The sequence below is a fragment of the Pinus tabuliformis genome, chromosome X, assembly GCF_031772625.1.
Source record: "Pinus tabuliformis cultivar Carrire ecotype Pingquan chromosome X, CPIR1, whole genome shotgun sequence".
Lineage (NCBI taxonomy): Eukaryota > Viridiplantae > Streptophyta > Pinopsida > Pinales > Pinaceae > Pinus > Pinus tabuliformis.
Window position 1 is genome coordinate 1,502,248,982 of NC_142308.1, and position 27,128 is coordinate 1,502,276,109.

At 39.2% G+C, this 27,128-nt stretch overlaps 1 protein-coding gene across 1 annotated transcript in view; it reads left to right on the top strand.

The window, feature by feature from the left end:
* Nucleotides 1-2,061: 2,061 nt before the first annotated feature.
* LOC149145734 (uncharacterized) overlaps nt 2,062-27,128 on the top strand; it is a 226,613-nt gene continuing 201,546 nt past the window's right edge. The window contains exon 1 of the mRNA XM_089448146.1: nt 2,062-2,731. Within this exon, the coding sequence (XP_089304272.1) occupies nt 2,406-2,731 (326 nt within the window). The 5' untranslated portion in view covers nt 2,062-2,405. The remainder of the gene's footprint in view (nt 2,732-27,128) is intronic.

A 27,128-nucleotide genomic window follows, 5' to 3' on the forward strand; every position in this document is an offset into this window, starting at 1 on the left:
AGTTCACCATGGAATTTGAAAGTAATGGTAGTCTGCCATTCCTTGACATCCTCCTCTTAAGGAATGATGATGGCTCTTTTTCTCATCAGGTATTTCGTAAGAAAACTCATATGGAACAATATCTTCATGCTAATTCTCATCATTTCCCATGTCAAAAACTTGGTGTTCTCAACACCTTAACTATTAGAGCTTTAAGAGTTTCTGATGACAACCATCTCAATGAAGAGAAAACACATCTCTTAAGTGTTTTATTTAATAATGGGTATAATAGACACCAATGTACTAAGGCTTTCCTCAGAGCTGAAAAAGGTCCCAGTGCTAAGAAATATACCAATGATCAATTTTTTAGTGTTCATCTTCCTTTTATCCAAGGGACCACTGACAAGATTGCGAGGGTCTTAAGGAAGCATAAGGTGGCTTCAACCTTTAGGCCTTTAAATACCATCTGGAGCTCCCTTAGATCTGTAAAAGACCCAGTGGACCCCAAGAATATGAAGGGTGTTTACGTTATCCCATGCTCTTGTGGGAATCCCTACATTGGTGAGACTGGTTGCTCGATTAATCAAAGGATTCGTGAGCATGCCGCTGACATCAAGCATGACAAGACCTACTCCTCTGCTTTGGCAGAGCATGCAGATAAATCTAAGCATCACATCTGCATTAAGGAGGCCCAAGTTGTTGCTAGGGTTAGTCATTTCCATCATCGTAAATTGAGGGAGGCCCTAGAAATTGGAAAAAGGCCCAATAATTTGAATAGAGACGATGATTGGAATATTAGTAGAAGTTGGGTTCCTGTTTTGTCCTCCTAGTTTTTTAAGTTTCTTTTTGGGATTTATTTTGTTTATTTGTTTATCTATGTAGGTATTGGTGTCCTTTTTATGATATTTGTTGCTGATTTATTCTTTATTAGAGTTATTTTCTTGACCCTTTGTGTTTTCTTAAGTATTTTATCATCATATTCGTTCTTAACTCCTTTTAGTATTTTTGTTATTTGTTTAATGGGCCTTAGCTCCATATTTTATTGTTGACCCTGCTTTATTATTTTTTTTCCATTAATTAATTTTAGTTTAGTTTATTTTATTTCCATTAATTATTTTTATTTATTAAATGATCTTGTCTCGATTAGGGTCTTGACTCTTTTTTATAATTTTTGACTTTCCTCCTTGTTTGGAGTTTGACTTTGATTTTTTATTTTTATTTTGTTAGTTTTTTTTTTTAATATTTGGTTTTAATAAATTAATTTAAATATTATTTTTCAAAATTAGCGGTTTAATACAGCCGTTACTTATTAATATTTGTTTTTAATAAATTAATAAATTAATATCATAATTTAAATATTATTTTTCAAAACCTAACAATTTAATATAGTTGTTACTTATTAATATTTGTTTTTAATAAAATTAATAAACTAATATCATAATTTAAATATTATTTTTCAAAACTTAACAATTTAATATAGTCGTTACTTAAAAATAATTGTTTTTAATATATTAATAAATTAATATCATAATTTAAATATTATTGTTCAAATATAGTCGTTACTTGAAATTTTGGTCTCTACATTGCTCTATATTTAAGCCTTTGCCATGGTCTGCCTCTTCATTTAGCCCTAATAACAAATTACACTTGTTGTTTCAAAACACATCGAACAAAAAATTTCTTATTTAATTTCTACCAAAACTTAAAACTTAAAATCTTAAATTATAACCACTCAAACAAAAACAAATTAATAATCCCATCATCTCAACTACAAATAAATTAATGATACAATCATTTAGAGAGTGACATAAACTCACGAACAAAAAAATTATATCACTATATTAATGAAATAAGATAATATTTTAAGATCAACACACTGACATAAACTCACAAACAAAAAAATTATATCACTATATTAATGAAATAAAATAATATTTTAAGATAACAAAACTAAAAATAGTCAAATCAATATTATTTGTCAATTATATAACTAGATTAAGATATTGTCAAATCAATACTATTGTCCTCGAGCCCAACTACCAACTGATGTCGATACACTATACCACACGATTCGAACTCATTGTCGTCCTTCAGCCCAATTCCCAACTGACGCTCGAAACTCTATGCCAACGAGATTTGAACTCATTATCGTTCTTCAGCCCATGGGCAGGCCACAAGGCACGTACTTTGCATTTTCTGTGTACAGTTAAAAAGCTCTCTTCCTTTTCGATTTCAAATTAGACGTTAGACATGGAAACAGCCGTTGGACTCTTTCACGCGTGAGAAGCCTGGTGAACAAAACGATATTTGCGACACCAATGTACTCACCAATCCCAAGCCGCGCCTGCTGCATCCAGACGGAGCAAAGTAGCCTAACACTTCGCGTAAATATATAAGACTGAGACGTCCATGTTCATGGACATGGAATGAAAATGGCTTCCCACTTACAGAGCATAACAAAGGCGGCCTTTGGTTCTTGCACTTCTCTGGCAAAAGCAACCAGGAAGGACAAAACCCACAACCCCACTTCACAAAATGTCGACCACCGCTTCACAGGAGTTCATGGCAAAATACCCGAAATTCGGCGGCAACTCCGTCCTCTCTTGGATGCAATCCGTGCAGTGGAGTCGAATAATCTGACTCGAAGGGACGGGCTTGGCGGTGCAGGGATTGGACCTTTTCACATTGACGAGCAATACCACAGAGATGCATGGGGGCCCTGCGCCTCTGGTAATGACTGGTTCCAGTGCAGGTATTTTGCTCACTCTCGATCCCATATTCTCTTCTGTGCATATAATGACTGCATTACTAGGATTGAACTCGCGACCTAGTGCTTGGCGACCGTGAGCCAATACATGTTATTTCGTTTTGGTTTAATTTGTATTTTCAATGTTTGTAGCAACAACTCTGTTGATGTCCTTTCAACACAATATACTCACACATTATAGTTGGCTGAGGTCGTTTTGAAGATTGCCCAGTTTCTGCCCGGTTAGGATCATGAAACATGGATAGAAAACTGGAAATTCTCCTTTAGTAACTCATTATTTGTTTTTGAAAATATTTCTTATAGAATCCCGCTGGCTAATCTACTATGCTATTAGGGCATATCTATGTTGTCAAAGTTTCTCAGGACTTGCACATGGTTTCAATAATATCCATAGGAAGTTGGAACCTGGTTTTCCAAATTAATACAAACTCAATCTCCTTGCTGCTGGCTGCTAATCACACACCCATAACCTAAATGAGACCGTTGTTACTAACAGGTCTTTGGTTCTCTGGACACGTTGAAGAGAGTTTTATTCTAGCATTGTAGACACGGTCTTCCCCGCTCTTAAAGGCACGGATTTCAAGGAGATGAGGCCATGTGCAACTCCTTAATGAGCCCATTGTTACTAACAGGGCTTTGGTTCTCTGGACATGTTGACCGGAGTTCCATTCTAGCCATGGTCTTCCCCACTCTTAATGGCACGAATTTCAAGGCGATGAGGCGATGTGCAAGTTCTGAATGACTTTGATTTAATAGTTACACCTCAAACAGGGCTCCCCCAAAATAAATTCACTCTCCGTTGTGCAGCGCTTTGTGGCATCATGCATGTTTGTTAAAGCGCTTTAGTAAAATTGTTGAAGTGGTGCCTTTTCGCTGGTCACACCCTTAATTACAAATAATTAGTTTACAGGGTAGATTCTTTTTCCTTCGAAAATTATAGGCAATGCATCAAGGAGTTGAAATTAGATTGCCTGCAAGTGGCATGGCTTTCGGATCTCCGTGAATCAGTGAGGGTTGCATATTTTTAACTTTCAAACAAGTTAACAAAAAAGATTGAGATTCCATAAGGTATTTATTGCTGTGATAGTGCATTTTCAATACTGCAGGAAGTTGTATTAAGAGACGAGCTGAGATCAATTAGATCTGGAATTGAAACTCCTCAAAGGCCTTGTGTATGTGAGTGTGCTAGGAAAACATTGAGATGAGGTTTGTAGTCTCAACGATCTACTTTGTGAAGTATCTTGGTTCCCTACTTGCTGCTCACTACCATTAGCAGATTAGGCACAAGGGAAAAACTAAGTGATCTTCCTTCTGAAGTCTATCCAGGAGGCCCCTGTAGGAGTGAAGACTTGTGTCCTAACATCTTCTTCATAAAATAAGCTAGGCACCTCTTGTTTGGATATCATTAGAAAATAGCGAGGGAACCCCTCAAATCCCAATAAAGGTAGTGGGTCCTCTTTTTGACCTCATAGTAATGGGACATTTGAAGATGAGGTGTTCCTGACACAGTTGACAAATCCTCTTCGATTATGGGATGTGATGACTAGTGTCAATTTGAAGGTGAGAGCAATGTTGTAGACATCATGTCAACGAATTGTAGTTTTTAAACTCAGAAACAATCGAGGGTCAACTTGAACTCAAAATCACAATCAATAGAGGGTCGACTAAGATTTGGACTTAGACTCAGATTAACTTGGACCAATGGTATTTCACTAACTCGGTTCACTAAAAAATACATAAAATAATTAAATTTCAATGAAAAAATTATTTCAAAGATTCCAAACTATTAGAGACAAAATATGCGAAGTCTGCTCATGTAGATACCATGCAAGGGTGATTATATTAGAATGGCACCAAGTACAATACATATCAACAACAAAATAAATAAACAATGAGGCTCTAAATGGCCTCAAGAGTCCAAAAACATGCTACAAGCTACTGACCCACTACATAGTACAAATGATTAATCAACACGTCAATCATCAAACTCATCACCATTGTTAGAAATGGGATCATCAGCGAGAGCTACAAAATCATCCTCTAGCTCAGACTCCTTGGATTCCTCAAGCGCATTTGCAACTGGAGTAAAATTAGTATTTGCAAAATCAAGAGTTGGCTAAATTGCACTAGTGCTTGCATGTTCCATGCTTGGTGCTTCACTTGCTTTGGAATCCAAATCAAGCATGGACCAAACAAATACCTCCCTAACTCCAAGTCATCAATATCAAAATCAAGATCAAACTCTGTTGGGTGAGACACATATACCAATTTTGAAGTTGGATCAATATCATCCAACACAATGGGATTTGTATCACATCTTCTTTTTAGCAACTGGTTGTGTCTTAGCTTGATCTAAATTGTACAAGGAATGAAATAAAAGGCAGGAAAGGAAATGAAACACAGATGAAAAATATAGCACAGAGCACAGTAATATAGTGAAAACCCAACTTCTATTAATAAATAAAATATCAAAATACTATAGAACACAAAATGGCTAGAATGGTGGTAGCTATCTCTGGAGAGAGAGAGATGGCGGCTACACATATTCACAAAAAGCTATTAGAAGAGGTTGGAAGAATGGCCTTTGAACATAAAGAGAGAACCTTATAGGTAAAAAACCCTAAATCTAAAAGATGAAATGCCAAAAGGTTTGCAGGCCCTAAGGTGGTTAGTTGGTATGTGAACTTCTTCGGGGCACAAGCTTTTCATACAATTTTCGTTTGGGGTGCACAATAGCTTGTTGGAAAAAATATTTGAGAATTACAACTTTTGGGTGGGCTAGGGTATGCCATGGCAAACCCTCGCCCCTCAAATGACCAAAAAACATTGTTTAGGGCTTCATAGTGCCCTTGGAAGTTTAGGACTTGAAAAACCATAAAATACTTGCCAAGAAGAAAGAGAAATTTTGAGTTAGTGGAAGAGGTGGGTGGCCATCGACAACCACCTGGATTAGTCCTCATCCCTTAGGAAGTAATGGTCTTCATTGCATCAAGTTCCCTCATCAGATGGGGAAACTTCTGCTGTTTGGCTACTAGTGAGCCAACTGCCTTGGCGGGGAAGCTTCTTTGCTTTGACAACTTGGTAGAGTTGTATGTTCCGTTGGCGTGTATCCTTTGTCTTGGTGTTGATGATTCGATCCACTGTACCCTGTTCAATGTAGTCAGGATTGAGTTTCGTGGGGGCCAATTATTGCATTGCCTCCAAGTTGTCCAACAAAGGTGGAAAATATAGTCAAAACGACTCCACATTAAATATTGGGTGCAAGCCAACAATAGGGGGAGTACTCAATTCAAAAGCATTTTCACCCATAGCTTTTGTGATTGTGTAAGGCCTGTTGACCATTGGAGTGGCACCTGATGATTATATGAAGACTCCACGCCCAAGGATGTACCAAAGGACACTTGTACTATCAAATATCATTAGTCAACTGAGTTTTTAAACTCTACTTCTATTTTCTCATCATCTTTCTTGTACTCTGATTCCACACCTTGCAGAGAATTGTAATAAGTGATACTAGTAATGATGAGTTTTGAGTCTGTAACAGGGCTAGGATGTTGGGACTCGATTAGCAAACGAGTACACTTTAGAGTGTTTTTTTATCTGGTTAATTATCCCTTCTTTTTTATAGGCGGATAATTTTCTAGATTTTTTCATTCACTTGTTACCCCAAAGCCATGGTGACGGTTTGAAGGTTGAGCCCCTAACACATCTTAGTGTCTAGATTCGATGTATATTACTATACTAGATCACACAAAAAAATCATGGAATTTGGTTAGGTCTAGGTAGTCATTTTTTAATTTTTTAGATTTTCCGCACTACGAAAATTGTAATAAAAATTGTATTTGTAATGTAATAAGTGATGTCTAGAGAAGTTGTATGGGGTATGAGTAATAAAATTTGCACCTCTCACTCTCAACTTTCTATTTTGAGGGGTTAAAAATGTGTTTTGAACCCTCAAAACCCACTTTTCCTAAGTTTAGTGGGAAATCTGAAATTAATTAAGCCAGAAATGAAATAAATGGAGAAAAATAAATATCCACACAAGCTAAATGTTGTGGAAATGAGGTGGAAAATTATGGAGGAGTTAAAGTGAAGTCCCAAGGTAAAGTGGACTCCTAAAATCAAGGAAAGGACATGTGCTCAAATAAAAACGAATTTCTGGCATTAAATGAGAAAACTGCTTACTTGGAAATTCGAATTTGTGAAGTTAATACATATTTGGGAGAATATTTGGTGGAGATTTTTGTGGGAAAATGTCCCTACATGGGTTACCACCCATCTACACTTGTCATTTCATCGTAGAATTCAAATTTGGCACATAAGTGAAGAAGAAAATGATGTCCACTTGCCAGAATTCGATTTTTACACTTGGCATTGGAGCTCCATTCAACAAATTCGAATTTCTCTTTGGGACACCTCATGCCACTTGTTTAATCTCCCTACCTTGGTATTGGCTCCAATGCCATTTGTCATTGTCATTCTTCATTGGGATTTGCTCCCAACTCTCCATATAATAGAGCCATGAGCTCTCATATTGAATAACGTTACGAGCTATTGTGCTTGGGAAAGCTCCGCTCTTATGTACACTTGTTCTCAATTGCAATAAAAAAGACTTTGGGGTTCATTCATGAGTTGTGGGCGACTTCGTGCAATGGCTTTGTACAAGGCGGGTGACTTCGTGTAGCGACAGTGGTAAAGTTACAAATGCTGAGAGCCATTCGGCAGCAGTAGCGACAGGGCAAGCAACCTCGTGTAGCGGCTTCCTCACTTTGAATGCAACTTCCACGAAACAATGAAATTACATAAAAACCCTTCCGCCCCTTCATAACAAGTAAAATTTCAATTTTTTTATTTTTAAAAAAAATTGCGATTTCACTTTATTAAGGAGGAAACAAACCCTTTTTTCTAGGAAACGACCTCAATTTTGAGGAAACGACCCTAGATTTTGAGGAAACTATCCCCTTGAAGTTTCCATGTGTACCCTTTTTTGGGAGTGTCGGGAAACGACCCTCAGATGACCCTAAGTCCCCGTAGCTTGAGGGAGAGAGGAATCCCGATTCCTAGGTGGGGATGCGGCCCCGTGGAACACTGGTTTTGGTCACTTGTGTCTTACTCCATTACCGTAGTAGGTGAAGGATCACGAGTATTTGTTCCAATGAATATGTTAATGTGCTAAATAGGATCTACCTTATAAATATGAAAAATTGAGCAATGGTGAGGTTCATACACAACTTGAGCACAAATTAGCTTGATCTAACTTCCATCTATGGTGCCTTATCTAATTGTACATGGAGATTATTAGGTAAGGGTTGTTGCAAAGTGTTCCTTGGTTTCTCTTATCATTACTCTCATTTTACTCTAAGCAATGTTAAAGCATCATTATTTATTTGGATATTTTTGGAACCTTGTATTGGGGGAAAAATGAACCATGGTTATTAACATTGCTTTTTTGCACTAGTGTTAAAATTTGGCAGCTCAACGATGAATTTCTCCTAGAAGAAATCATTTCTTTTAGTTCTATTTGAACCACCTATAATAAAATTTCATTTTTGACATTTCTAATATGACTTTCCAAAAATAGTAAGTCAAATCTCAATTTGGAAGTGACTTTCCAAAAATAGAAAGACATGTCTAAATGATCAAGGATGACCTCGACATATGGAATCAACTTATCAAATCAATCATGATTATACAAGTCAAGAATTAATATTTTATCCTTACTAGTATTACTATTTATAAAATAGTCTAATGGATTAATAAAAACGAATTCTTAATAAGTTTCATGGAATAAGTCAATTACTTGTAAAATGGAACCTCTCTTTCGGAATAAAATAGTAACTCCACACTTAAGAGAATGTAACTCTCCCTCACTAATTCGATGTGTTATCACTTAAAAATTTCCCCAGCCGTGGAAGGAAATAGTTGAGGTAACCTCTAACTAATCTCTTGAACTGAAAGCTAGCCCTTTCAATTCAAAGGGGGATCCCTTCTATAACTTAGTCAAAATGACTAGTTATGTACTTAATACAATGACTAGATATGCTATAATAGGGTTTCAAAAATGTGGTAGGGTTTGATAGATTTCCATTAGGCATGGAGTCAAATAATTGGCTTAACAAGGAGGCAAACTAAAACCTTCACAGAGGCAGGGTAGCTAAGATACTCTGAAATTTAAAAAAGTTGAGATGGAATGCAGAATAAGAAGACAATGGTATACTTATAAGAGCACCACAAGGATGAAATATTTTAAAGCATAAGTCAGAAATTTGTGACAGACTGATCATATAAACAAAGCATAGTAAATATGATTTCAATTTATTTACTCTTATCAGTCATAGAAGAATACACATATGACAACATAGAAGGAAAACAAAAACAAGAAAACACATATCCAAACTCTCTCAACACAAGAATCGCTGTTGCAAAATTAGTCTTCCTTTATTAAACCTTCAGAAAATACATAGAGCACAATAAGTTTTTGATAAAATCCCAACCCTTCTCATTCTTCAATCTCCGTCTTTATAGAAAAGACAAAATAACTAAAACAAGTTTCTAGCAAAACTTAATTACAAAATCTAAAAATAATATCGAACATCTCAAATACATGCATATAAAACTTTCTAATCCTATCTCCATCTAAAGATCACGCTGTTGTTGGATTCATGGCTGGAGATAAGGATCAACAAGTCGAATTTGGTGAGGTGGCATCCAAGTCAACAACTGTCCATGAGCTTTTTCCTCACGAAATCCTGAAAAATAGGGTCTAGTGATCCCTTTGAAAATCCAAAACCGTGATAGTTGTTAGAAAACCGAGAGAGGTTTTTTTAAATGAGTTTGTTGTGAACAAAAACCTCTTTCGGTCTCATAAAATTCGTACTCATTTGTCTAGAAAGCGTGCTCGAAATCACTGTGTTGTACAGGAAAAACAAAGTTTTAACTGGTGATTTTGTTGATAGACTGACTGTCAACATTTCCTTTCTGTCTGTTTTTAGAATTTGCCGACAGTGGGAATGTCAACATTTCTCTTGTCAAATGTTACCAATTTAACAACAAAGTTACCAAACTTACAAATGAAAACACGAACTTACAAAATGAAATGAGTTTAATGGTGGATAAGGGAAATCATTCTGATTTGGAAAAATGATTACGATTTGTAGGAAACACGTTTTAACCCATGATTATTCAATGAACCATACACTGATGGTGGCAGATAAATTTATGATTTAACCTCACACTTACCCGTGGCACACTTGCATACCTCATCATTGACGCTGATGTGGTCAGCGTAATTCCAAATTTTAAATTTGTTTTTGGCGCTGACAATCATCCTATCAATTTTATCGGAAACACTGATAAGCCCATTGTTAACGAATTTCTTCAGAAAACATTAGTGGAACACTTAAAGCGCTGACAGCCTTTCTATCGATAATTTCCCTATTTATTACATTAAAAGCGCTCACACTGAAACTGTTGGCATTTTCTAAAAAAACCTTTAAAAACAAAGTTTATTGTGATAACCACTGGCTTCACGGCGACGTTGTTGATCATAGATGGCAGCAAGAACCCCATAGACTAGAGGCCTGATCCCAATCTTTTACCTGAAATCGGCAACCTTATTTGCAACCAATTAACTTTGCAGCTGAAAACCATACATTGCTGCACACTGCAAATTGAAAGACTCACTGCTGAAAAACCAAACTGAAATACATGCTACACACTGCAAACTGAAAAACATGCTGCACACTGCAAACTGAAAACTGAAATTTGAAAAACTCACTGCTGAAAAACCAAACTGAAATTCATGCTTGCCCCAACAAGCTTATTGCACACAATCCTACTTTAGACCGCTAAAAGAATTGTTGAATCAAATAAAACAAAAATGCCAATAAAACCAATCAAGTAGTTGCTCAAATAATGTAGCTCCTTGATTATGTTTTTTTCCTTGCTTCACATCAGTAGATTGTTCTTTCTTAATCTTAGCTTTAGTAGGCATAAAATTATAAATCCATCACTCTTCACTTTACTCCATTCTTGCAACTTATTTAAAAAGTTGAAAAAAAACTCATTACTGATAAAATCTGAAAACTTGGGCCTGCTTATTGACTCTAAAAAGAGTACAAAAGGATCCTCAAATGCTTGAAAATTGATTTCACAACAATGTAAAAGACTCTCACTTTGATGTTTAATCCCTTCAACTGCATATTTGCTTCCATGCATCTCAATTTGATGGTTGTCATAAAGAGGCTGAAAATCTTCATATGATAGCTGCAATGGAATACTTTTTGATAAAGAAAATATCTCTGGTTGCTTTTGAGAATTAGCATCCTTACAATCATCATTTTCAAAATCTTTGTAAGTTAATGGCTGTGAATCTAAACTGACAAAACTCTCCATATATAAAGCCACAGGATCATGAAAAACATGAAAATCTTCCTACTGATCTATAATGTTGTCAGTTTGTCCCAGTAAACCTATGTGATTTTGCATCGGTTCACGTTCCTCCACTTCATTTATGATTTTAAATTTCTCTTTCAGCAACTTGAATGAAGAAAAGCATAAAGGCAAAGAGTTACCCTCAACTAATTGATCACTCTCTTTATGTCCAATGTTGTAACTATGATATATAGGTTGAGTGCTTTCATTAGATTGCTGAAAATGAACATTTTTTGATGAAGGAAATATAATTGGTTGTTCATGAAAGTCATCATCATAATCATCATATATAGGAAAATCAAAATTTGGAGCAACAACTTGTTTTTCAACAAGCTTATTATTGCTCTCTGCAAAAACATCATTATTGAGACTTTCAAGAAAATGTATGATATTATCGATCCTCTGCTCATAATGAAATGGATCAGGATTCAGAACAAGTCTCTTTTGAACATGCTCACTCTCTTGTTCATCCGCATTTGTTTCATCCAGGACCTGTTTTGGGAGTTTCTCACATGCTTGAAGATTCTCATCTATTTCCTGAGCATTAATAAACATTTTTTGTAAGGTCACAGATCTCCTGTTCATGAGATGTTAGAAAAATCTGAATGAAAAGTTGTTGCATAACGCAACATGGCAGGAGCTTCAGGAGGTTGAATTGTCTCTAGGCATTTTGTGATAAAGACTGAAAAATTTCCTATTGAACATAGAGACAGTTTCATCCCTCTGTTTCTCTATGCCACGAAACTCTGAAAAATGTTGATACTTGGATTTCCTTTTGCCCCAAAATTTCAGAAAAATATCACTCAGTTCCTCCCATGAACCGACTGATTCAGGTCTAAATGTCTAAACCATTCTTTAGCATCCCCTTATAATGATTGAGAAAAAGTTCTCAAGTAAACATCATCATGCTCAACTTCAGAATGATCTATAAAATGTTCGAAGGCTTGAATGTGTTTTTCAGCGGCAAAGTTGTCAGGTTCCCCATCAAACTTGGGAAGGTATTTATAATGTTTCGGAGGAAAATTATGGAAGTTATTTGGCAATATTAAGGGTCTATAGCTCTCTTGAATCTTGGAAGGTATAAGATCAAATACAGGAGGTGTAATATCAACCTTGATCACATGAGGCTCACAAGACTAGTCATGGACATCATATGGCTCGGATGAAAAAACTTGGTCAAGATCAACAATGCAAGAAGAAGGTATATCTACAATTTTTAAAGAAGGATATACAAGTATAGATCTATGGTCTACATACGAATATAGTGAGTCACACAATTCTTTTGATATGCTCGAGAAAGGACAAGAAGTAGTTGACAAAAAATAATATTACATCTTGGATAAAACTCAAGCTTTGATACCTGGTTTTCCCGTATTGTCCTTTCATGTCTTTGTCAATGAGGCTTGTTCTCCAGTGGAGTCTCTGGATTTGGTTTGAAGCTTGATTGGAGTCACCAGGTGAATAATTCACAACTTGCTTATGTTTGAAAACTGTTCACCATCCTCTATTTTTTTCATAGCTTTAAAATTAAATTAATTTTGGTCCAACCCCGAGGATTGCAATTTTTCGGTTGGTAAACCCTAAATCGATTCAACTGGTAAAAATTCGAGTTATGCCCGCATGGACGCCGGAGGGGGCCCTCGTCCTCCCCTCCCTCTTGAGATCGATGCCTTCAAACGTCTGGTAGCCTCCTGCGACAAGAGGAAAGCAAACCCGAATCAACAGAAGTTTGTAAAGAAAGCCGAATCCATCCCCTTTGTTGAATTGCCTGCGGAACGCCCGTGCCGGATTGCGCTGAACCTAGTAGAACGCGGGCTCATTGGTCAATTTACGGGCCTCTGGCCCTCTCCCAAAGCTATTGATGGATGGGTCCAGCGAAACTGGAGGCCCCTTGTCTTTGAAGGAATCCAAAATCATCTGGTAGGCAGAGGCTATTACGTTTTTGTCTTCGATTCAACAAAAGATCGAGACCTTATTTTCCAAAACGGTCCATATTTCATGGGCCCCCAAGGGCTCTATCTGAATAAATGGACGCCGGACTTTGATCCTTCCCAGGATATTCCTTCAGCCGTTCCTGTCTGGGTAAGGTTACCCCACCTCCCTCTTCATTGCTGGAACCCAGAATCTATGGAAACCATCGGGAACAAACTAGGCAAACACATTGATAGGGCTAAAAGGAGAGAACAATATTCGTGTGCCAGAATATGTGTTGAAGTCGACTTGGAGATAGGGTTGCTCGAGGTGATCAAGCTAACCGTAGCTGGCTGGTCTCACATACAGGAACTTGATTATGGACAACTCCCCTTCAAGTGCCGACACTGTCATGGCTATGGCCATTTCACTCAAAACTGCAAGAAGAAAACTGAGGAAGAAGGGAAAGGAGGGAATGCAGAGACCGAAGGACCCTCTGTTAGGAAGAGACTACCTGAAGTTCAAGCCACGGCAAATACCACTACTTCAACAAATCCTTTTGCTGTTCTAAACCCTCCAGAAGATCAAAACCAACCAGAACTTGAAGAGGGAGAGGTGCAGCTGTATATTGAACGGATAGCAGACGCAGAAATAAACTCAGGATCTCAGGAACAAACTGGAGTAGCCACCTCAGAAATTCCGTGTGTAGACGCAACCCCGCAGGAAACCCATGGCTCTCCAGTAGGCGCCATATCCCCACTCTCTTATGCATAAATGATCAAAAAGAAAAAGCTGATAGACAACCCTGGTTCTTCTGAAGAAGACTCTTTTGAGCAATCCACCAAAAAGGCAGGAAGAAAGTCTCGTAAGGAGATCAAAGAAGAAGAGGCGGAGAGATTAAAGATGCAGGGCAATCAATCCACAATCGAAATGTCATTAGGCAGAAACACAAGGGCTCGACCCATGAAGGGATCGACCCACAAAAGGAGGGCCTGTCTCTTGGAATTGCAGGCGTTTGGGGAACCCATTGAACGCTGAAGCAGTGAAAGATTTATCAAGAATGGAAACCTCAGATATCCTCCTGCTCCAAGAGACAAAGATAGAAGAGGATGCTCTTCTATCCTTAAGTCGAATCAGGTGGAATAAGAACTCAGGAAAAGCGGTCAGCGCCCGAGGTACTTCAGGGGGTCTTGCAACCTTATGGTCAGAGGATATGTTTCAACTGAAAAGCTCCTTCGCAACCCAACACTAGATATACACAAAACTTCAACATCTTCCAAGTAAGATTTCTTTGGCTCTCTTCAATCTTTATGTCCCTGTTAATTTCTTGGAAAAGAAGGATTGCTGGAATTCTCTCTCAGACTTCCTAGAAATCTACACTCCCCCAAACATCATACTGGCGGGGGATCTTAACATCACTTTAGATCCGAAAGAGAAAAAAGGTGGAGTTTGGGGTAAAGATCCCTTCCATGTCTCGGTGGAGTCTCTGATTCTTGCTTGGGACCTCCTTGACCTCAAACCTAAGAAAGGTCATTATACCTGGACCAACAATAGAGTTGGTAATGCCAACATTGCTGCTCGTCTAGACCGGTTTCTAGTTCAAAGTTCTTTGATGGAGGGGAAGCATTTAATCTCTTCAAAAATTCTGCCCAAGATAACATCTGACCATAACCCCATCTCGTTGTTGCTAGAAAAAGAGGAAGACTTAGGCCCTATTCCCTTTAGATTCAGTCCTCTTTGGGTAGCGAGAGAGGGCTTTATGGACATAGTGGCTCAAGCTTGGTCGCAACCAGTTGAAGGATCCCCCAGCTTTGTGTGGGAGCAGAAACTTAAGTACACTAAGTATGCCTTAAAAACCTGGGCAAAAAAAAAACCCCTCTCCACTCCAACGAGCAATAGACAAAAGACTGTGCAGGCTTTAGCCGAGATTCAGCTAGGCATGGAAGAAACTGAAACCACCAAAGCTCAGTTGCTCATCGAACAGAACGCCCAGTTCAACTCTTTTCTCTCCTTTCGCCAAGAAGAGGAGTACTGGCGCCTCAAGTCTCGTAGCCTCTGGCTGCAAGCTGGAGATAGAAACACATCATTCTTTCACAGACAATGTAGAGCTCGTCTCTCTCGGAATCACATCTCGGAAATATCCACCAGGGAGGGGGAAGTCATCAAAGGACAACCTCTTTTAAAACAGGCCGCCACATCTCATTTTCAGCAACTATTTCAGGAGGATGGTTCTTCTGATGATGATTTGGCTGCTGACTTTTTGTCAAACATCCCTTCACTTGTCACTGCATATTTAAATGCTGGGTTATTGAAGCCTTTTACTAAAAAAGAGGTAGTGGAAGTCATATGGTCACTGGAGCTGGATAAAGCCCCTGGCTCGGATGGCTTCACCATCCATTTTTACAGAGCTTGCTGGAATGTAATAAAACTCGATCTCCTCTGAATGATAAAAGCCTTCCAAAAGAAAGCCAAAGTGGGAGGGTGCACCAACTCCACCTTCCTTGCTCTAATCTCGAAAGAAGTTAACCCAAAGACTTTTGACAGGTTCCGACCTATCTCACTCTGCAATGCCTCATACAAGATTCTCACCAAACTCTTAGCCAATAGACTCAAGCCTCTATTAGGGAATTTGATCTCCCCTCTTCAGGGTGGTTTTGTCAAAGGAAGGCACCTCATAGACAATGTGATCCAAGTGCAAGAAGCCCTCCACTCTAGCCACATTCGGAAGGAAAAAGGCATGCTCATCAAGTTGGATATGTCAAATGCTTTTGATCGGGTTAAACTCTCATTCCTCTATAAAATCCTTCTCTCTTTTGGTTTTAGTGCTGAGTTTGTCAACTTGATAAAAGCCTGCACATATAGACCTTGGATAGCACCCCTGGTCAATGGCAGACCTGCTAATTTCTTCCAAGCTACAAGAGGGCTCTGCCAAGGGTGCCCATTGTCACCCTTTCTTTATATCCTATTGGCAGAATCCCTAAGCAGAAAGCTAACAGTTGAAAGGGAAGTAGGCTCTATCCTAGGCATTAAGGCAGCAAGAGGTGTGGATCCTATAAATCATGCCCTCTTTGCGGATGACTCTCTCCTCTTGGGAGGGGCCTCAATTAAGATAGCAAGGGCTTTCAATGAAATTCTTCAACACTTCTGCTTAATAACAGGAGCCTTTATCAACAAAAGAAAAAGTGCTGTCGACGGTTGGAATGTAGATCATCCAACTATCATTCGAATCGCTTGCTCCTTGGGATTCCCTGGGTATGACAAATGGGAAAAGATCAAATACCTAGGCGTTCCCTTAACCTTGGGACCAAGCCCTCCCTCCCTCTGGATCGAAATAATTAGCAAGATAAAAGCAAAAATAGCATATTGGGGAGGCTAATGGCTAACAAAGGCTGGGAAGCTGGTTTTGATAAAGGCAGTCCTCTCCGCTCTCCCCATCTTCCATTCTTCTCTCCTGTTAGCGCCCAAGTCTATCACGAAACATATCTCCAAGCTCCTTCGGGATTTTCTTTGGAACAGGTGTAAGGGCAACCAGAGCAAGTTACATCTGGTAAGATGGGATATCCTTAAAAGACCACTCCAGGAAGTTGGGTTACAGATTCGGGATCCAAGCCTGGCAAATTTGGCTCTTGGTGGAAAAATCATATGGCAGTTGTATGTAGACAAAAACATTCTGTTAGCAAGATCCTCTGGATGAAATACCTAAAGGGAGGCTCCTTGAGAAACCTTACAACAACATCTACTCCAACAGGAACAACAATTTGGAATTTAAGCAGAAGATGCATCGATCACTTACAACAACATTTATACAGAATCCCGGGCAATGGCCTGAGAACCTTACTGTGGGAGGATACTATTCAAGGGAATGCCCCTTTGGCCTCCCTAAATTCCTGCAACGAGTTAAAGATCTGGCTAGTGAACAAAGGTCTCCTCCGGCTTGCAGACATTTGCTCTTGGGACAACAAAGGGAATTGGGCAGGATGGACTTTTCCAGGGGTCCCAAAACCTCTTCACACTAAAAAAAACTTGTTGTATACAGCTCTCTCTGGCCTCGCCCCTATCCACCGCTCATCCAAGGACAAATGGGGTGGGGAAGAACAGAATTTACACAACAGCTGAAGGTTTCTCTTCTTTACAATCTACTCATGCCCCTTCGTTGACACAGAAGCTTTAGAAATCAGTTTGGTCCCCCTTTAGCCTACCAAAGGTGAATTTCTTCACATGGTTACTCATGCATAAAAAGGCACTAACAGGTGAAAATCTGAACAAAATAGGGTTCCACGACCCCTTTAGATGCTGCTTATGCAACTCTGCTGCTGAAACCTCTGATCATTTACTGGTTGACTGCTATTTCACACAAGCAGTCTGGAATTTGGTCCTTCACGGTCTTAGTGCTCCCTCCCCCTGCCAGACATCTGTCATTTCTCTTTACATCTTCTGGATAGACCAAAATCGAGAGAAAAAAGCTAAAAACGCAGTCTGGAACAACATCTGGCATGCTATTCCAAAATGCCTTTGGTGGAAAGTGGTTGGCTAGAAACGACTGTGTTTTCAACAACAATCTTCCGAATTCAGTGGTAGTGGCGGCCAAAGTGAAAGCCCTCTTGCTGGAAATTGCAGGTAAATCAGCTCCCGCCTCCTCTTTACCTTCAGAAGCTTCTGCGTGGCTGGGATCTTGCTCGACAGGAGAGAGGAACGATTCAGTCAGCAAACCGTTGAATGCTCCTTCTTGGTGCTTGCGACTCACTGAAGGTGACTTTCACACGTGGTGGCAGGGGACCTCAAAAGCCACGATCTTCTTTGATGGAGCGTCCAAGGGGAACCTAGGAACTGCAGGTGCAGGGGGTTTGATTCTTTCCTCGGATAGATCGAGTGAAACCAACTTTAGTTGGGGCCTAGGCACTAGCTCGAACAATCAAGCAGAGAGTTACAGTCTCTTAAAAGCTTGTCAGATTGCGAAGGAGCTAGGTTATAAAATAATTCAAATTTTCGGAGACTCGGAGCTTCTGATTAAACTTTTAAACTTTGAAGATCATTTTTGTAATCCTGCATTAAACAAAACTCTGCAGCGAATCCGAAACACTTTGAAAGATTTTGACAGAGTTGACTCTTACCACATTTTGCGAGATTTAAACAAGCAAGTAGACTCTCTGGCAAATAAAGGCTGTCTGCTGCCTCAAGGAAACCTTAGTCTCAATGGAGGACCCTGCTCGCTTCATCCTCTGCCTTAACCAAGCTACAACAGGCAGATTTGCATTCATTGGCCTCAACACTCAGATTGAGCGTTGTACCCGGAATTTTGAAATAAAACCCAGACACGGAGGGGATTTTCATTTTGGGGCTCTTTGGAGAGATGTCAAGCTTCCAGCCATCTGCGTTGCACAAACCTCCAGCCACCAACCTCTCTCCCCCTCTAGTGACCATTTCTGCCTCTTTACCTCCCCCCATCAGCGCCTCTCCTCCCTGTCAGTCACACTCAGGAACGCCAAGCAGCAAGCAGAAGGAACAGCGAGCAGCCGCAGCCAATAGAAGGAACAACACAACAACAAAAGGAACAACAAGCAGAAGGAACAGCTGCAACCAACAGAAGGAACAACACGTAGAAGGAACAACACAACAACAAAAGGAACAACAAGCAAAAGGAACAACACAACAACAGAAGGAACAACAAGCAGAAGGAACAACACAACAACAAAAGGAACAACAAGCAAAAGGAACAACACAACAACAGAAGGAACAACAAGCAGAAGGAACAACCAACAGAAGGAATAGCACACAGAAGGAACAGCACAACAACAGAAGGAACAGCAAGCAGCCCAAGGGGAAAAAGAAGGAAGCAAACCAAATGGAATTCAAGACAAGAAGAATCAGCCCTCTCAGGAGTATTCAGTCTACAAACCATGAAAAATTACCAAAGAATCAATGTTATGTAAATTTGCTTTACTAGTAGGACAGTATGTTAGACAGTATTCAAGAATAGCTACAAAAATCTATGAATTTTTGAATATAAGCACAAGAGAAGGGACTGCGTTCCCAACACATTCTCACGACTTAGTTTCCACTTATGCTACAGTTGATTGTAATAGGAGATTGCTCCATCACAACATATATGCACTATCCAATCTTGTTAAAAAAAAAAAAACTGTTCACCATCAACAATCAGATCTGGATCTTGTCGTTCTCCTAGGGAAAATTTCACCTTTGCTCCCCTACAATAGTGCCAAAATGTTATCACTCATAAAACTCCCTGGTTGTGGAAGGAAATAACTGAGGTAACCTCTAACCAATCTCTTGAATTGAAAGCTAGCCATTTCAATTTGAAGGGGGACCCCTTCTATAACTCAGTCAAAATGATTGGTTATGTACTTAACACAATGACTAGCTTTGCTGTAATAGGGCTTCAAAAATGTGGTAGGGTTTGATAGATTTCCATTGGGCATGGAGTCAAATAATTGGCTTAACAAGGAGGCAAACTAAAACCTTCACAAAGGCAGGGTAGCTGAGATACTTTGAAATTTAAAAATGTTGAGATGGAATGCAAAATAAGAAGACAATGTTATACTTATAAGAGCACCACAAGGATGAAATATTTTAATGCAGAAGTCGGAAATTTGTGATAGATTGATCATATAAACAAAGCATAGTAAATATGATTTCAATTTATTTACTCTTATCAGTCATAGAAGAATACACATGACAACATAGAAGGAAAATAGAAACAGGAAAACACGTATCCAAACTCTCTCAACACAAGAATTGCGGCTGAAAAATTAGTCTTCCTTTACTAAACCTTTAGAAAATACATTGGGCACAATAAGTTTCTGATAAAAAACCCTACCCTTTCTCATTCTTCAATCTTTGTCTTTATAGAAAAGACAAAATGACTAAAACAAGTTTCTAGCAAAACTTAATTTACAAAATCTAAAAATAATAACAGCGTACATTTCAAATACATGCATATAAAACTTTCTAATCCTATCTACATCTAAAGATTATGCTGTTGCTGGAGTCATGGCTGGAGATAAGGATCAACAAGTCGAATTTGGTGAGGTGGCATCCAAGTCAACAACTATCCATGAGTTTTTTCCTCATGAAATCCTGAAGAATAGGGTCTAGTGATCCCTTTGAAAATCCAAAACCGTGATAATGTTAGAAAATTGAGAGAGGTTTTCTAAATGATTCGTTGTAGACAAAAACCTCTTTCGGTTTCATAAAATTCGTTCTCATTTGTCTGGAAAGTGTGCCCAAAATTACTGTGCTGTACAAGAAAAACAAAGTTTTAACTAGCGATTTCACTGACAGACTGATTGTCAGCATTTCCTTTCTGCCTGTTTTTAGAATTCGCCAACAGTGGGAATGTCATCATTTCTCTTGTCAAATGTTACCAATTTAACAACAAAGTTACCAAACTTACAAATGAAAACACGAACTTACAAAATGAAATGAGTTTAATGGTGGATAAGGGAAATCATTCTGATTTGGAAAAATGATTACGATTTGTAGGAAACACGTTTTAACCCATGATTATTCAACGAACCATACACTGATGGCGGCAGATAAATTTATGATTTAACCTCACACTTACCCATGGCACACTTGCATACCTCATCATTGACGCTGATGTGGTCAGCATAATTCCAAATTTTAAATTTGAAATTTGTTTTTGGTGCTAACAATCGACCTATCAATTTTATCGGAAACATTGATAACCCTGTTGTCAACGAATTTCTTCAGAAAACATTATCAGAACACTTAAAGCGCTGATAGCCCTGCTATCGATAATTTCCCTATTTATTACATTAAAAGCATTGACCCTAAAGCTGTCGACCTTTTCTGAAAATACCTTTAAAAACAAAGTTTATTGTGATAACAACTGGCTTCACGGGGATGTTGTTGATCCATTGGTCTGATCACAATCTTTTACTTGAAATTGAAAACCTTATTTGCGACCAATTAACTTTGTAGCTGAAAACCATACATTGCTGCACACTGCAAACTGAAAATTGAAATTGAAAAACTCACTGCTGAAAAACCACACTGCAATGCATGCTGCACACTGCAAACTGAAAACTGAAATCGAGAAACTCACTGCTGAAAAACCAAACTGAAATGCATGCTGCACACTGCAAACTGCAAACTGAAATTGAAAAAGTCACTGCTGAAAAACCAAACTGAAATTCATGCTTGCCCCAACAAGCTTGTTGCACACAATCCTACTTTAAACTGCTAAAAGAATTGTTGAATCAAATAATAAAAAAATGCCAATACAACCAATCAAGTAGCTGCTCAAATAATGTAGCTCCTTGATTATTCTTTTTTCCTTGCTTCACATCAATAGATTGTTCTTTCTTAATCTTAGCTTTAGCAGGCATAAATCTGTCACTCTTCACTTTACTCCATTATTGCAACTTATTTAAAAAGTTGAAAATAAATTCATTATTGATAAAATCTGAAAACTTGGGCCTGCTTATTGACTCTAAAAAGACTACAAAAGGATCCTCAAATGCTTGCAAATTGATCTCACAACAATGTAAAAGACTATCACTTTGATGTGTAATCCCTTCGATTGCATATTTGCTTCCATGCATCTCAATCTGATGGTTGTCATAAAGAGGCCGAAAATCTTCATATGACAACTGCAATGGAATACTTTTTGATAAAGAAAATATCTCTAGTTGCTTTTGAGAATTAGCATCCTTACAATCATCATTTTCAAAATCTTTGTAAGTTAATGGCTGTGAATCTAAATTGACAAAACTCTCCATATATAAAGCCACAGGATCATGAAAAACATGAAAATCTTCCCGTTGATCTATAATGTTGTCAGCTTGTCCAAGTAAACCTATGTGATTTTGCATCAATTCACGTTCCTCCGCTTCATTTATGATTTTAATTTCTCTTTCAACAACTTGAATGAAGAAAAGCATAAAGGCAAAGAGTTACCCTCAGCTAATTGATCACTCTCTTTATGTCCAATGTTGTAATTGTGATATATAGGTTGAGTGCTTTCATTAGACTACTGAAAATGAACATTTTTTGATGAAGGAAATATAATTGGTTGTTCATGAAAGTCATCATCATAATCATCATATTCATCATATATAGGAAAATAAAAATTTGGAGCAGCAACTTGCTTTTCAACAAGCTTATTATTGCTCTCTGCAAAAACATCATTATTGAGACTTTCAAGAAAATGTATGATATTATCAATCCTCTGCTCATAATGAAATGGATCAGGATTCAGAACAAGTCTCTTTTGAACATGCTCACTCTCTTGTTCATCCGCATTTGTTTCATCCAGGACCTGTTTTGGGAGTTTCTCACATGCTTGAAGATTCTCATCTATTTCCTGAGCATCAATAAACATCTTTTGTAAGGTCACAAATCTCCTGTTCATGAGATGTTAGAAAAATTTGAATGAAAAGTTGTTGCATAACGCAACATGGCAGTGACTTCAGGAGGTTGAATGTCTCTAGGCATTTTGTGATAAACACTGAAAAGTTTCCTATTGAACATAGAGACAGTTTCATCCCTCTATTTCTCTATGCCACGAAACTCTGAAAAATGTTGATACTTGGATTTCCTTTTGCCCCAAAATTTCAGAAAAATATCACTCAGTTCCTCCCATGAACCGACTGATTCAGGCTCTAAATGTCTAAACCATTCTTTAGCATCCCCTTGTAATGATTGAGAAAAAGTTCTCAAGTAAACATCATCATTCTCAACTTCAAAAAGATCTATAAAATGCTCGAAGGCTTGAATGTGTTTTTCAGCTGCAAAGTTGTCAGGTTCCCCATCAAACTTGGGAAGGTATTTATAATGTTTTGGAGGAAAATCATGGAAGGTATTTGGCAATCTTAAGGGTCTATAGCTCTCTTGAATCTTGGAAGGTATAAGATCAGATACAGGAGGTGTAATATCAACCTTGAACACGAGGCTCACAACACTGGTCATGGACATCTGTTAAATTATGGTATGTTCTATGCTTAGAGTAGTTTACTTATTTTTCTTCTTAGTAACCACAGATTAGCAATCACATATACATTAAGTAAAGTGCAGATAGAACATTAAATGATCAACAGAAAACAGGCCAAGACAAGAGACACAAGATGTGGCGGATAGCCAGGGACAAACCGCAATGCGGGGAAACCCTTTGATCAAATTTTCTTTTATCTTCAATAGTTTAGCAGAGAGAAATAGTACAAAATCTGAATTCTGTAATTTTATATTAGTAGCAGCAAAACCTAGATCAACAATGTCAAACTTGGTCAAACTAGCTGAAATTGACCTCTAAAATACTTGGTCAATTTCCGGTCAACTTGTCCTCGAAAAGCCTGAAGAAACAGCGCTTAAACAACCCCAAAAGTTCAGTCAATTTGCAGATTTCTGAAGTCAACTGCGGCCCTAAAGTAGGGTAGTCTATACTGGTCAAACCAGAGGTCAGATCACCTCGATTTTTGTGCCAAAAATTACGGCCTACCTAGGAGAGGCAACCACACCCAAACCGCACTTTTGGAAGGTCAACGCCGGTCAAAGAGATGACCTGCTACCCTAGCGTCCTTCTTTTTGCTTCTTCTTTGCCCTAGGACGTCTTCCTTTCAGCCACGTGTGAGAGAGAGAGAGGTTCCTTTTATGCGTAGGAACGTTGAGGTTGAATAGACATGACTATTGGGCTTCTGAGCCTACATAAGTTTGCTGGTCGACCTTGACAATTTGTCCATAATCAAAATAAATTTATATCTCCATAAATACTTATCGGAATCGGATGGTCTTTAGATCAATCCTACACCTCTCAATGAGAGGAATCTGGGAAAAATATTAGAAGCCATAAATAAGGTGATCCACATGGAGTTTGGCCCTAGTTGCCAATTTTAACACTCCTTCTCAACTAGGGAGAACTTCATCTGTAATCCGTCAGACCGTTGCTGCTATCCATCCATCAAATGCACTGTCCTGTATAGCTTGACCCCACTCTGCTCTGCTCTGCTTTGCTTTGCTCGAACTATGAAGAAGAAGAAATGATCGAGGATGTATCATACCATCCTCCACTGACCCGAAGTCAGTCTCAGAGTGTGAACCACTCTCACTGATCCCAGATCAATGGAGGTCATCCTAGCATAAGGAGTACGGTAGATACAACGATGCGTCCATCGATAGTACTACTATGGTCCCTATCCTCATTTCCCTGCTCATTGATCAGATGATGGGTACTTCCCATGAGTCCTAGACTGCATGGGTAGGATGCCTCGATAGGAGAACTAATCATCCTGTCCACAGGAGAACGAATCATCCTGTCCAGTGGATGCCACAAAGAATTAATCATCCTGGCCTATAAGAGAACTAATCATCCTGCTCCACAGTGGCCACGGAGAACGAATCATCCTGGCCCACAGGAGAACTAATCATCCTGTTCCACAGTCGCTACGGGGTGTCACAGGGAAGGTTGAACCTTTACCCTGTACATAGTGCACCACTAGGGGATGATGAGTCGCCCTGTGGTCACATGTCGCTCCAAGAAGTACCCCGCGCCCCCTGGAGCTTCCAGAGCTCAATACATCGTACTTGACCCTCATAAGAGGGTCTCTGAATGACACCAAGTCGTTCTCGGAAAGTCAGGAATTTGACGTTTCCTAGGGGCTTTGTCAAAATGTCAGCGACCTGTTCATCTGTACCGATATGTTGGAGCCTTATTGATCCTCGTGCACCATATCTCGAATATAGTGGTCCCTGATATCAATATGCTTGGAGCGATCATGAAATACGAGATTCTCTGATAAACGGATCCTGCTCTGGTTGTCACACAGAATCACGGTGGTATCCAATGTAAATCCAAATAGCTCACTGAAGAGCTTTCGCAACCAGATTGCCTCATAGGAGGCCATGCTAGCAGCAATGTACTCTGCCTCGGTGGTGCTCAAAGCCATCGACTTTTGCTTCCTGCTCATCCAGGATATTGAGGCAGATCCCAAAGAGAAACAACACCCAGAAGTGCTCTTTCGGTCCACCACACTGCCTGCCCAATCAACATCAGTATACCCAAGTAGTCTCACATTTCCGGCAGTGTATCTCAACCCATGAGTGATTGTGCCACGAAGATATCTCAACAGATTCTTGACACCAATCCAATGTGAGTGGTGAGACTCAACCATATGTTGACTCAATGTGTTGACTGCAAAGCATATATCTGGACGGGAGTTCACCAAGAACATTAATGCTCCAACGAGTTGACGATACTCGGTAGCATTTCGTAAAACAGGTCCGGAAGCACTACCGCTTAACTTCTTGAAGTCAAGCTCCATCAAAGTAGTTACGGGCTTGCAGTCCACCATGCCGAATCTCTCCAATATCTTCACCACATATTTTCCTTGAGATAGGAAAATCTCCCCTGGTTTCTGCCAGACTTCCAGTCCTAGGAAATAGTGCATAAGTCCTAGGTCTTTCATCTCGAACTCTGAAGCCAACTCCCTCTTACATTCGTGAATGAGAGGGTCTGCACCTGATAGAAAGAGGTCGTCAACATATAGCACCAGTATGACAGGCCTAGGAAATAGTGCATAAGTCCTAGGTCTTTCATCTCGAACTCTGAAGCCAACTCCCTCTTACATTCGTGAATGAGAGGGTCTGCACCTGATAGAAAGAGGTCGTCAACATATAGCACCAGTATGACAGGCTTGTCATCTATAACCTTACAGTAAAGGTTAGGGTCGACTTCACTCTTAGTGAATCCTAGCTTCATCAAGTAGCTATCGATCCTCTCATACCATGCTCGGGGTGCATGCTTTAGCCCATAGAGGGCCTTCTTCAATCTGCACACATGAGATTCTCGATCATAAATCTCAAATCCTTCGGGGTGTTCTACATAGACCTCCTCTTTTGATCGAACCATGTAAGAACGCAGTCTTGACATCCATCTGATGTAGTTTCCATCCTTGCGAAGCGGCAAGGGCTATGATCGAGCGGATGGTGGTATATCGGGCAACAGGTGCAAATATCTCGTCATAGTCTATACCTTCCTTCTGGGAGAAGCCACGAGTGACAAAATGAGCATTATACTTTTCCGCACTTCCATCAACTGCATGCTTTATCTTGTAAAGCCATTTTGAAGTGAAAACTACTTTGTCCTGGGGTCTGGGGACCACATCCCAAACATCGTTTTTCATAATGGACTCATATTCCTCGGTCATAGCATCCTTCCATATCTGATGCTTGACGGCATCTGTGAATGACGAAGGCTCATTTTGGATGATCGTGCTCATGATGGTCAGGTATCCCTGATATTTGTTCGGCTTCTTACTTTCACGGAAGGTTCCTCGGGGTGCAATGTGTCCTTCAGCGTCATCAAGTGTCCCTCTAAGCCACGAAGGCCTCTTCTTAGAAGAGGAGGGTTCTTGCGGAGGAGGATCAATAAGATCCATAGGTTCTTCCACATCGGGCATCGTCTCATCTTCCTTTTCCTTCGGTTCCCCAGTGTCAGCTTCTTTAGATCCCCTTCAAGTAGGAAGATTATCTACCTTGCTAAGAGCCATATCTTCGTCAAAGGTGACATCATGACTAATCTCGACTTCCCTTTGACTAGCTACATAGATTCTATAGCCCTTAGTATTTTCGCTATAGCCCACAAAGATTCCTTTCTTTCCAGATGCACCCAATTTATTCCTTTTTTCTTTCGGCACATGAAAATATACAGGGCTTCCAAAAATTCTAAAATAAGATACGTCAGGTTTCTTACCAGTGAACGTTTCTTCGGGAGTCTTGGAACCCAATGCTTGATGAGGGCATCGATTTTGTACATATACGACGGTGTTTGCAGCTTCGGCCCATAGAAACTTCAGAAGTCTTTGATCATGGAGCATAGCACGGACAGCTTCCACAATTGTACGATTCTTCCTTTCCGCCACACCATTCTGCTCAGGAGTATATGGTGTAGTAGTCTCCCTCTTAATGCCAACGTCTTTGCCAAAGTCATGAAACTCATTGGATTCATATTCAGTCTCATTATTAGTCCTTAAGATCTTGATCTTCTTTTCGGTATGATTCTCGA